The following is a 12,325-nucleotide window of genomic DNA, read 5'->3' as shown; positions in this document are numbered from 1 at the left end:
TAAGAATCGAGGTCATTCGTGATGCACGGAATGAGAACATTAGGGGCAGGAAAGGAAAAGGATGGAGGGATGCTGGGAGCTGGTCCGAGTAGGGGCAACGAAGCGGCTCAAGATCGCCTTGTGTAAACATTCCCCGGGAATCAACGCAGGTTTCACTAGTTGGGCGAGGCTGCGCCCCGCACTTTTGACGAGGCTGTCTAGTTGCGCTGCGCAGTCACGTCAACACCACTCTTATTTGTTGGTCTGGCAATTCTTCTGTTCTAACCTACATTGATTCGACTATATAGTGAGGTACATTGGTTCGTGTCGTCTATCCTTCTTCGCAAGTCAAGGAGCGTCGCCGCTCAACTACATGATATTTCTTTCTAAAAGAAGAGTGCTGCCAGAAACGAAACACCGAAACATGCAATCACCCATTGTCGATGTTGTTCGACCTTTGATCGGTCAAGTTTCTCTAGGTTACTGTACCCAGCCGCCAGTACAATAGTCAGCAAGATCAGTCGATTCAAAACTCCGGTGATGAACTTGAAACATAGTAGTGGCAGAAGCGTCATCGTAAGAATGCAAATGGGCACGTATTCTAATGCTGGTCCGGTGGAATGCGTTGGGGTGGATAGAGTGGTCTCTTTTAATGATATTAAATCCTCGCTGTTGTCCAAAAACTTGGATTCTGAGAGCGAGAGCGGGCTGTGCTCGTGCAGCCATGTCTGGAACTGCGTAATCTCGGTTGCTGTTGGGGATGAGGAGAGTACGCGGACTCGCTGTGACGCCGAAAGAACCTGATCTAGCACCAGTCAGCGGATCATCCTTCGATGTGAGATTCCATGACGTACAGTATTGTTCAAGCTTCATTGACAGTCGTCCCAAGACATGTAATCGATGTGCTGGTACATCTGATTGACCCCATTGCCAGCTCAATCTTCTTGAAGCTGGCGACATGGTGCCGTCAGGATGGAGCCGGCTGCGACCATCGACAGAGTCCAGGGCAGCCAATTGTTCTTCCATCTCGATGATTTCGTCTTGTAATTGTAGAAGCAGTCGAAAATAGATCTTCTTAAAGTTGCGAAACACTGGCGGAAGCTCCCCCGACGCCAGTTTATCAGCAATGAGATCATAACCAGACAAAACATTTCGGGGCAAGCAATACTCTTTGTCGTATCCGTCGGGTGTTTGTGGCATGCGTGCACGAATCTGCACAGGGCTCGGTGTCCTGTCAATCAGTGCCGGGGTCGGAGGCTTATGAGTGGCCTGGGGAACCTCTGGATATTTCCATCGTAGCCGTTGCGAGCGATCGACTCCAATCTCCCGTGGTTTTTGAGTGTCTTCTTGTTCCTGGACGTCCTCGAGTAGAGGAGGTAAGTGGGTGTCGACGAAAGGGTCATTGTTGGAGTGGACAATGCTATCACCCATTGATATACCCGAGTCGGAATGCATACTCGGGACGATGCTCTCACTATCAGAGTCGTCCTTGATGCTCTCATTTTCAGAGTCGTCCTTGATGCTCTCGTTATCAGAGTCGTCCTTCTCAGCATGAGGCTCCTCTTCGGCGGCACCGGAGTCGGCAGCATCGGAGTCGGCGGCGCCTTGGTCGTCGTCCTTGACGAGAAAGGCAAAGACGTCTACGGATTCTCTGGACATGTTTTTCTCTGCGGCGGCATCTTTTGGGTCGGTTTTCACCGGCGAGGCCTTTCTCCTCCGCTCATCGCTTGACCTCTTTGGCCGGGAGGATCTACTTCGTTTACTCGAACTTGAGGTGGACTTGGAGTAGGATTCTTGCGTGACGGTAGATGAGCTACCAGTCGACCCATGGGATCCGGAGGTGATGGCAGTTAGGAGGGACAGCTTGGATGAGCGAGCACTCTTGTGGCCGGCATAGGTCTGGCTGCGACGCCGACGACCTTGATCGCGCACCGGGCCGGACATGCAGGATTGAAGAGATAGAGCTTGGCTCACAGGGGGGTTTCATGGGAGGACCGGGTTTCATGAAGGTAGTGGCGATAGCGAGGGTCGATTGCATCCAGCAGTGACAGAGAGCGGAGAGTCTGTGGCGAAGAGCTCCATCATTTGACAACAAGGGGAAGGGTGTATGAACGAAAGGCAATGTCATGAAAGCAAGACGGAGAGTGGTGCTGGAGGTAGTAGTAGTAGAGGTGGTGGTGGCAACGGCTATCATCAGTGTATCATGGTCATTCCTTGATACAAGCAGGACGAACCAGGAGTGAGGTGACAGGTTCGAAGGGAGGGGTACAAACATGTAACACCACCGCTCTGACCAAGTCGAAGGAGATGAGTTCTGCGCGCCAGGATGACGTCCTTCTCCAGAGCGACACGAAGAAGACTCCGAGGGAGACGGGGGGACAGCGAGGTCGGGCTAGGAAGGGGCTCGTTGAGGCCTGAGAGAGGGGGAAGGGGAAATGTGGGAGGACAAGGGAGCCTGTCAAAGAGGTTTGCCGGGTTTTATCTGGGCGAATGTAAATCGGAGATCAAGATATTCGTGCCCAACGCCTGGCTTGAGCGGGTAGATGCCAACGAACAGCATGCTGTCTGTGGGCTCGATTGCCACCGCTGCTCATCAGCGACAGGATCCATGGGAGACCACGCATCGGGGAAAAATCGAGGTATGCACGACGGCGCCGCTCGGTCTGCAAAGACTGTTGGCTAGTGGACGAGGGGGATATCGGATGAGGCAGAAGATTCCAGTGAGATGATGATTGATCCAATAGACCGACGTCTCATGATGCTGCGAGATGCAATTGGCCGCCTGCGGTGCAAAGAAGAATGCGTGGGATGTTTCAATCACCCCCGTGGCACCCTCTCTTTCTGTACCAGTATCTTCTCCAGCCGAACAAAGACCTAAAGAGCACCTAGATCTGTCGGCAGCCTGTTGGAAAGGGAAATGGCACCAGATGGAACGATCAAAAATAAAAGACTAGGAAATCATTGTCGATGGCCAGTAGTCGAATAACGAGCCAGAGAAAATGAAAAGTGAAGTCAAAGTGGCTCAGCGCAGTTTGAAGTGAGAATTCCGGCGACTCTGATTGAGCCAGCGAAGCCGCTTAGGCAGGCACATGCAGGGTGCTTGAGCCCGCCGCCGGCCCTAATGCCTGGTACCGATTGACATTATTAGAAGTCAGGCGGTGAAAAAAAAGAAAAGAGAAGAAAAGATTAAAAGTCAGCACTGGGGTAGCGGATGTAAGTCCATGGGGTGGTACATATAATAGGCGACATGCCCCAACTCTGACTTGTTCAACATAGTAACAGTAGATGGAGGGTCGACTTGTTATATTCGCCAACGTGCAGGATTGTCTCGGGCACCACCATCATGTCTTGCAACCCAAATGGCACATACCCATAACTATCTCTGAGCCTTCTCACAAACACCGAATCCCACTAAGCACACGCTCACTAGACAGAAAGCTAGAGACAATCCACCAATGCATCTCTCAGCAGGCGAGACACGAGTCAGGAAGCCCAGAATCTCCAGCCAGGAGTCGCCCGCGCTCCCTCGCATAGATCAGGATGCTTGCTCTTCCACTTGTCATCCGCATCATCAGGAAACCTCTCCTTCCCTCGCGGCACAAATCGTAGAGGGACGTGTCCAGCTCTCATCTGTAGAGAAATGATGACGCTGAGGCCGTTGAGCATCAAGTCTCTCGCTCGCTGGGCAGCCTTTTGCCAGACCTCCACGCGAGCATCCTCATCCATGGCTATGACCTCGTCGTCTGTTGCCCACTGGTCGACGGCTAGTTCGACCGAGTAATTCTGTAGGATGACTGCCAGGGTGGCCAATACCTCGACTTGAGCAAAGCGTCTTCCGAGACAAGCGCGATACCCGTCACTGAATGGTAGATATGCCCCTCTGGGTGGCCGGTAAAACCGTTCCGAGGTGTCCGCTGCCTCGTTGATACCCAAGCCATCTGCAGTAATGGTCTCGTTAGGCATTTCCTTCTTATCATTGGCCGGCACCTGTTCCACCTCGCTACTTTCGTCCAAGAGCCACCGCTCCGGATGGAATTCCTCAAGGTCATTGTCGAGGTTCGCCGCGGGATGTACGACCTTCCCGCCCGGCAAAGAGGGTTTGCTGGTGGGCCAATACTTGGGGTTCCGATGAACATTGCCTGTCGCTAGACTGATATAGACTCCACTGGGGACCGTGCATGTCTTTCCATCAATCGTGATCGGTTGATCAGGAACTCCCCAGGTCGACTTTGGTATTCCTATAACAGGCGGAACCAGCCGCAGCTCTTCTGCCAATACCGCACCGACCATACCGCCAAAAAGAGCAGGCAAGTCACGATCATAATCCCACTCAGAGGGAGGCCTTCCCTGGAATATCCGATCCAGATCCTTTTGGGTGGCCCTCTGGCTCTTCGGATAGAGTGCTAGGTAGAGCAGGGAGAAGTGGATGGAATTGGCGGCGGTTTCATGTCCTGCAAGGATCAAGACAAACATGTTTCCAAGCACTTCGGAATCCGTGAGAGAAACATCTTTGCTCTTCTCGGTTGTCAGTTGACCTTTGACCAGCTGAGCCAACAAATCCATCTGGTCCTTGCTGTTTTCATTCCCTGCTTCCAGTGTCTTCTTTTTAGATTCTACCGCTTCTTTCATGTAATTTCCCCATTCATAATAGGCCTCGTTGGCCTTCCGGAACGACGTTGACGGGATGCTCTTGATCAACCACCGAGGCAGGAGAAACTGCACCAGGATATTGTCCAGCAAACAGTGGATGGCATAGGTGTAACTCATCGAATGCCCACGATCTCGATCACCCTGGTCATTCTGGATCTTGGACTTGTCAACATAGTTCACATCGACGTCGGCCTCGGCATCGGCGGAAGGCCATTCCAATTTCCTCCCAAAACCGGCTCTGCTAATAACATAGAGGCTCAGGCGCATGGTATCATCCATGACCCGATCAACCGTGATGTCGCCTTTTCCTTCTGGTCCAACCCACGAAGCCAGCATGTCTGAAGCTTGGTCGATGCTCTCCGCCCAGACGAGGTGGTTGTTCTTCTCCGTAAAGGGCGGGCTGGTGGCTTTGCGGTGCTGTCGCCAGACCGCGCCCTCGGTTGACACGACATTTTTACCGTAGATGTCGAGGGACCGGTAAATAGGTGTGGGCTTGGGAAAATCATTCCTCCTGGTGGTGATCTGGCTGATGACGGCGGGATCGGCAGTGTGCATCATGATACCTCCAGGTCCGACTACAAGAAAGGTATCGGAACCGACCTGCTGGAAGACCTCGATACTGCGCCGGTAATAGAAATCTGGGACACAGAAGTCGACCCATTTGGTCCAGCTGCTGGGGAGCCTGGCAAGAAATGGCAGCCATAATGGGTGGCTGATGAGCCACCAGGTGCTGAGATAGTATACCGGAACAACGACATACGGGATGCCGGATTGTTTCGCCTTGTTCACGTTGCGGCGGAAGCGGATCAATGAGTTGACCACGCTGTACAGAAGGTAAGCAGCCAACCCAAGGCCAAGTATCGGCCACATCTTGTCACAGGCGTGTCTGCTGGACGAGGATTGACCGGGCTTTGAGATGATATTTTCTGGGCAAGCAGAGGAAATATAAGGACCACTCCTCCAAAGGAACAGAGAGGGTGGTGATCAAAATAAACGAAGTTCGAGGCGGAGTTTGTCTGAGAAGTGTTAAAGAGGAAAGGTTAACGAGGTTTCGAGATGCGGTGGCAAATAGCCGATTCAGGGATGGATCAGAGGTGTGCAAGTCGAGGTGACATTGGTGAACATTGGCCAGAAGTTGACCATAGATGAGGTAGTCACCAGTCCACTTGGTAGCAGGCAAAAATCTTTATATCTTGATAGAGTGCTTCAGGGTTCCGTCGAGTGGAAGGATCCTTTCAACAGCCGAGATCTCAACTCAGCATCTCGACTGGTGGAAGTCCCGTCCTGTGTCCATGAATCATCAGCCCCGGCGCGACAGTCAGAAGTGAGCATGGTACCAAACAACGACTAGATGACGGTTTCTCGCTCGCTCCGCCCGCCATCGGAGGGGCTCCTCTTGGGAACTCTGAAACAAGGTGAGCATTTGTGAAGAGGGCACAATTCTTGGTGGGAAAGTTGTCCTATCAGTCAGCGCAAATCACGACAAGTCAATGTCAGCACTACTTGGGCGACACGAAAGATCGAAGCGAGCCTCGGTTAGGCGGTTGCGCGGTCTAGTGAGGCCTGAGAGCCTAGTTACTGGCGCCCCGACAAGGTCCACTGCGTCGCTTATGGGCCTCCTGGCTATTTCCCTCCAATGGCTAGGCCAGCCACCCCTCCGCGTTGCATTTCCCATCTTCCTGCGGCGCCGCCGAGCAGGATCGCCCTCTTCTGCTTCACGGGCATGCACCCCTACGAGTACCGTCTACGTCAATCAGCCTTAAGACGATGGTGACGAGGGTGGTGCAGAGTGACAAGGCTGATCCTTCTTCCGGTGATACTGCATCAATGGGGAAAGATACTCCGAGATACTCATGCCAAACACATGCACACCCGGACGTGAAATACAATAAGGGACACCAAGGCCGTCGAAATTCTGGAGTTGCTACCAAAAACAGAACTGTTCACCTCCACCTCATTTCTAGAGCTGCTCCAACAAACCGGGCTGACTGCCAAAGACGACAACATCATGAAACATCATGCATGCGATCAAAAAGGAGAACCTCGAAAAGCAGAACAAAAAAAAGGCACATTGCATCAATCCCATTCCCTGCTATTTCCTGATGCCCAACTTTTCCCTCTCCTTCCTCTGCTCCTCGCTCCACCTCTCCACTTTCTAAGCGGTTGCTTGCTCCAAATGCGTTCCCTGGGCCTCTGCCGCCGGCTTCTCCGTCGGCACAGGATCTGCGACTGGATCAGGAACCTCCGATGTGGCTCGGGTGCTGCGGTCGTCCATGGGCATCAGATTCGTTCCTAAACCTCCGGCGTTGGAGTGTATTGGTTCAAGATGAGGCTCCCATCTTTGCAGCTCTTGCTCTGCATCCGCAAGAACCTGTCTCGCCTCGCCGGCTTGGGCAAAGGGCTGGCGCACATCTCCCGGCACCACTGGGGTGTCGTCTAACAGATTCAAGAGGCGTCGGCCGTACTTGGCCAGGATGATCTGTTTCTCTGCACGCTCGATCGTGGCCGCGAAATGTAGATCATATGCTTCCTTGACCTTTTGGCGGGTCTGTATTGGATATATTAGTAAAGACCGCGACTCGCTAGGGTGGTCTTCGTGAGCTTGGGGTTTCTTACGATATTGGTAAGTTGAGCCTCTGCGACCAGGTTCTGAGCTTCTGCTCGCACGAGTTCTTGCTCGAGTGTGACCAGCTTCGGGCTAGACGGTTCCTTGTACTTGAGTTTTTGGATTTCATCGCTAATCTTGACCTTCTGGTCCCGACTTGGCTGCACACTGGCCTCGATGTTTCTGATCTGCTTCAGGATAGATCGGTAGTCCTCGAGATTCTGAGCAAACAAATCCTCCTGCTCTCCTATTTCCGACATAATGACCCCAATCTTGTCCGAAATGTCCGAGACGGCATCGTCGTTGGTAGCTTCGCCCCAGTCGGAAAGCTGGGAGGCAATGGAGAGGCGCTCGCGGCCGGCAGTTTCATAGGCTTCGATGCAGTGGTTCTCGGTTTTGATCAGCTTGAAGAGTTTCTTGGAGAGTTCAGCCTGGTGCATGCCGCGGAGGGTCGAGATGGAAAAGGTGTGTTTGGAGGCCTCCTTAGCATGGTCGTCCTTCTTGCGGGACCGGATGGATAGAGCTCGATTCATGGCGGAAGTGATTGGGTACCTGCTTGGAGGGTTCAAATTCTGCGGTATGTGAGCGTTGATAACATGCGATGTAGGGCGGGCAAGCTTGGAGGAGCTACAAGTATGCGCTATAGGTTGGAGAAGACGGACTGAAGGTCGTCGAGACAAACTGGGTGCGGGTGTAACAAGAACCCCTCGAGGCCCGATACAGCAGAGTGCAGGAATGCGCCAAAGGGCAGGAAGAGGGCGGATGACGTATTGCACTCTGAAGCTTGGAGGGGTGCCTTGGCACACTTGGATGGTACGATGTCAAGCATTCAGTATTCCCCCACCTCATTTGCAGCTCGTTGCGTATGGCGAACCTTGCTAGGCCATCTTTGCTTCGCCAGCTTGTCGTTCAATCCGGTTATCTCGACACCCACTTGATCGTCAACATGAGCAACAAAGGCAGGGGATCATCGTGACACCAAATTAAATTATCTTAGCCAAAAATATATCTCCAACGTGTCCATTATTTGCACTGACTGTGCAGTCACTGTCTCCAAAAGCCCAGCCTCACGATGCCGCCGTAATGATATCATACACTTCATCCCGCGGGTACAGACCTCAAGCTGCTTTTGGTGGCACATCAGTAATAAGTGCGGTCTCTCTCCCTCCTCTGTTCAGTGACAATCCGTGTCCTGCTCCCGCTGCGTCGCCGTGGATCGTAGGAGTAGTCGGAATGACGTTCGGAATAGTGGTCGTGGCTGGGTCGGTGGGCAGAGGTTGATCGTCTGGTGACCGTTTCTCGGCGATTTTCTCGCCTGTAGGTGGCAACCTCTGGCCTTGACACATATTCTCGAGAGTAGCGAGGTCGTGATCGCTCATGTCGTCTGATGATCACAGCTTCATCTCTGTCACCGCCACCGAAGCACATATTTGGAGCCGAAATTGGGTTACGGCTGTGCCTGTGGTGCCTGTACGTAGGATGTGTGCCACCCAGGGGATTGCTGTTGGGAGTCTCTGCGTCGAGTCTTGTGGAACAAATGCTTGCTGAGGCACGGGGGACGAAAAGGGGATGGCTTGATGTGTTCTGAGCTGGATTGAGGAAAGACAATGCTGGGTAGTAGCAAGCGGGTAGTCAGTTGAGAGCGGACAATGGGCCGTTCTCATATACTCAAGTGGTGTGCGGCAATAATAGACAAGGCAGAAATTCGTTACATGGAATTTTTGCCCTGACAACCTGATTACCTCTGACACAGCCGTGCCTACGTAGAGGGTGGATTCATTCTCCCGCCTTGGACGACATCATCGTCCTGCGGCATGGCCACCTTTGGGGCCACCAGGGGTTCACCACCTAATGACCTAGTGGGCCTACCACCACCACAAGGCAAGAACCAAAGAACTTGCCAACTTAACACGGACGAATCCTTTACTTCGCAGCCAGGGGATGCCTTGCTCGCAGATCTCAAGCCTGACTACTTGTGGCCTCACCGGCTCGAAACATTTGACGCCTTCCCTAGGTCTTCGCGAACCGCTCCTGCAGGCCCCCTGCCCTCTATTCCCACCTCTCGTTGACCTTTATGCAACATCCATCGACTCGACGATTGGAACCCAGATGCTGAAGGCATACGCCGGACAGCCCAGTGTGCAGTTCCAAGGAAACGTCCCGTTCGTCACTCGATAGGCAACCTCATCTGTCCTCGCGGAGTGACGATTACCAAGTTTTGTAGTCTTCTTGGGACGGCTAGTGAGGTGCCTCAAAGATCAAGGGAGAACTAAAAGGCCAGGTTGACGTGGGAGCGGAGAAAAAAGGAATGCAATATTCAATGATCAATTCATTATTGGTATAGCAAACCTCCACTGCATTAAAATCGGCGATTTTTCTGCTCCCCCCCCTCCCCCCCGGGTCTGGTATAGACAGTCCCATTTCATTCTCATCACCACCTCTCTTTTAACGAGATTAAACGCAGGCATGTCTCCAAGAATCGAAGAACCGAACATGTTGTTACCGCCAGGGATAATAGTACACAAGACGCAAGGATTTGAACCAAGTTCCTTGCACCTTTCCTTTGTTTTGTCCCAGCCCGTACCTTTTGCGCCTATCCTGTTTACCGAGAAACCTCTATAGTCTGAGAGGAACTATCGCCCGGAGCATTGCTGCTCCGATCCGTTGCACCGTCGTATCTGCCATCGTATGGACCCCGAATTGTTGCAGCTGCAGCTGCTATCGGTGTGCTGGGGGTCCCAGAAACCTGCCTCTGCTGATAAGTGTACGGTGTCTGTGGTTGCTGACTTTGCGGAGTCTGATATGGCCGACGCGGGTATTGGTGTCCTTGCCCCGGAACACCATTGATTATTGGCTTCTGCGGTGAGGCAGATCGCGCCAGTGTGGCAGCATTGTCTTGTGCCCGTTGTTGATATCCGGGTTGAGTCGGTCGATACCCGCCCGGGGTTTGCGGCTGTGTCTGGGTCGGCGCTGACGCGTTGCTGCCATAACTTCCATAACCATTCTGCATGGAGGGTCGCTGAAACTGTTGTATCGTGGGTCGAGACGATGAGTAAGGGGTTGCCGAAGCTTGATATGCATTTTGCTGATAGGCTGGTCGCGCAATGGTGGGGGTTTGATAACTCTGTTGTGCTCGAATGCCGTAAGCTGCAGTGGCGGGCACAGAAGCATTGTAGTTTCGAACTTGGGTGTTGTATGCTATCGGAGTCCCCTGTGTTTGAGAATAGTTCGGGCGAACTTGTTGAGGTGTCCCCGTCGTACGGTTTACTGCCGTTGTGTTTTGGTGGGCTATCTTTTGTCGACGCGTCATGTAGTCATCTATTTGTCCTGTCCCCGGATAGTCTGGCACTTCGACAACAAGTCTTGTGGAGATGTTCAACTCTTCGAGTTGATCGCCGTTGAGTTTGGCGACGGCAAAAGGAGGCAATGACGAGACTAAGATGTTCAGTTGGTCTCTCAGCATCTCAAAGGTGTCGATTTCCGGGTGTGTTGGCTTCGGTACGGCGCCAGACACAATGGTCTCAAGGCTGCGGTTCCTCTGATAGGAGCTGAGTGTTTCAATCATTTCGGAAACCTCTCCCAGAAGTTTCTCAACATCCTTTTCTGAGGCTTCAGGTTGGGCTTCTTCTGCCTCGTCTTCTTCAGGCTTGAAGTTCGCGACCAACTCGGCGAACTCGTCTTTGTCTTCTGTTCCTCCATTTTGTCCATCAACAAGTGATGTTACCGTGTCCCTTGTCCTGAAAAGCCTTGACAGCTTTTGCTCGCCGTGATGTTGCCACCATTGCCGACTTTTGTCTTTGGCAGAGACAAGAGAATATGCATTGTCTGAGGTTGGCGCGAAGGAGCAATAGACAGAGCTGAACAATTCATCTGCAGTCAGGTCATGACCATGTCGCACGCTGTTGGCCTCGAGGGCTGCTTTGAAATCATTGTTTCTGGACGTCGGCTGTACCTTCCTCCTATCCTGCTGTGATTGGGTACTTGTGGTAGAATATGAGAGCCATGAACTCGTAGCCAATCTCGCAAACTTGTAGTCGTGCTTGTTCTGGGGTAGATTCTCTGTCCGGCTAGAGTTTGGAATGAATTCCAGATTGTTGCCTCTCGCCACGTCCCTTGCCGTGTGCGGCAGATCTAGAGGCTTGACTCGGCCGATCGGACGAAAGACTGTCCCGAACGACCTCCTTTCTTGCTTCTTCGTTGCATCTTGATCTCCACCCAATGACGAGAAGTCTGTAAGTTCGAATCCGTTAGGTAGCCTTGAGCATTCAGTCTCGGGTATAACAGCTGCACAGTCATTTCCGGGTTGTTGAGGAACCTGGAGGCCCGAGAAGAGAATCTGGACACCACCATTGACTTGGCTGCGCAGAGAGAGGAACTGTTTAGAATTTGAGCTGATCAAGTCCGCCCCCGGGAAGTCTTCACTTTTGATTTTGGCGACTTCTGAAGACTCAGTTTCATACTTGTCGAGCACATTTATTAGCGTTGATAATTGCCCTTGGACATCGGTTTCGACGTTGCCATTCTGTGTTGTAGCAGATATGTCGGTGATCAGGGCATCTTGAACACTTCGGATATCTTCTTTCAGGGCGCGGAAAGAGTCATATGAGCCCGTCAAAATGCGATCCTCGATAGTATCGTTGGCGGATTCTGACTTGACAAGGCGGGCCCGTTTGATGTCAGGTGCTCCGGACTTCGATGAAGACAAAGGGTATTTGAGAAGCGACGGAGTGGTGTCATGTCTATACCGCGTATTAGTGGTCTGTCACATACGTGGAACAGCTAAACGTACTTGCGAAGAACTCGCAGGACATCTTGTAGGGTCGATTGTAGAGCAGTGTCTTTTGGCGCAACTTCGGGGGAAACCGTGCGCTTCCGCTTACCCAGGTGTGATGCGGAAACCGTACTGGTATCTTCGTGCTTTGCGATGCCGTTGACTTCGGCCATACTGGGAAAACGTCGTGATGAATTTGAGGAGCCCCGTTGTGATGCTGTTGGCGGGCGACAAGCCGGAGTGGACTAACCCAACCACATGCAATTTCGATGTATATCGCGATATTAGTCTCTTAACATGGTTCAGACCCTTGATGTGTA

The 12,325-nt window shown here is 52.4% G+C and overlaps 4 protein-coding genes across 4 annotated transcripts; all 4 read right to left on the bottom strand.

Moving 5' to 3' along the window:
- Positions 1–365: 365 nt before the first annotated feature.
- On the bottom strand, positions 366–1,923 carry Z517_12066 (uncharacterized protein; the record flags this gene model as incomplete). Its single annotated transcript, XM_013423646.1, has 2 exons — positions 366–784; positions 834–1,923. 2 exons carry the CDS (start codon positions 1,921–1,923, stop codon positions 366–368), a joined length of 1,509 nt encoding a protein of 502 aa, XP_013279100.1.
- Positions 1,924–3,462: 1,539 nt separating this feature from the next.
- Positions 3,463–5,499, bottom strand: Z517_12065 (uncharacterized protein; the record flags this gene model as incomplete). The annotated part of the gene is made up of 1 exon (XM_013423645.1): positions 3,463–5,499. The coding sequence occupies one exon, from the start codon at positions 5,497–5,499 to the stop codon at positions 3,463–3,465; it is 2,037 nt and encodes a 678-aa protein (XP_013279099.1).
- Positions 5,500–6,784: 1,285 nt separating this feature from the next.
- Z517_12064 (uncharacterized protein) lies at positions 6,785–7,767 on the bottom strand (the record flags this gene model as incomplete). Its single annotated transcript, XM_013423644.1, has 2 exons — positions 6,785–7,177; positions 7,246–7,767. The coding sequence occupies 2 exons, from the start codon at positions 7,765–7,767 to the stop codon at positions 6,785–6,787; spliced, it is 915 nt and encodes a 304-aa protein (XP_013279098.1).
- A 2,069-nt stretch (positions 7,768–9,836) lies between these two features.
- Z517_12063 (uncharacterized protein) lies at positions 9,837–12,178 on the bottom strand (the record flags this gene model as incomplete). Its single annotated transcript, XM_013423643.1, has 2 exons — positions 9,837–11,973; positions 12,024–12,178. 2 exons carry the CDS (start codon positions 12,176–12,178, stop codon positions 9,837–9,839), a joined length of 2,292 nt encoding a protein of 763 aa, XP_013279097.1.
- Between the last annotated feature and the right edge of the window lie 147 nt (positions 12,179–12,325).

The sequence above is a fragment of the Fonsecaea pedrosoi genome (genome assembly GCF_000835455.1).
Source record: "Fonsecaea pedrosoi CBS 271.37 unplaced genomic scaffold supercont1.8, whole genome shotgun sequence".
NCBI classification, from domain to species: Eukaryota; Fungi; Ascomycota; class Eurotiomycetes; order Chaetothyriales; family Herpotrichiellaceae; genus Fonsecaea; species Fonsecaea pedrosoi.
This window is presented reverse-complemented; position numbering and strand designations above follow the sequence as displayed.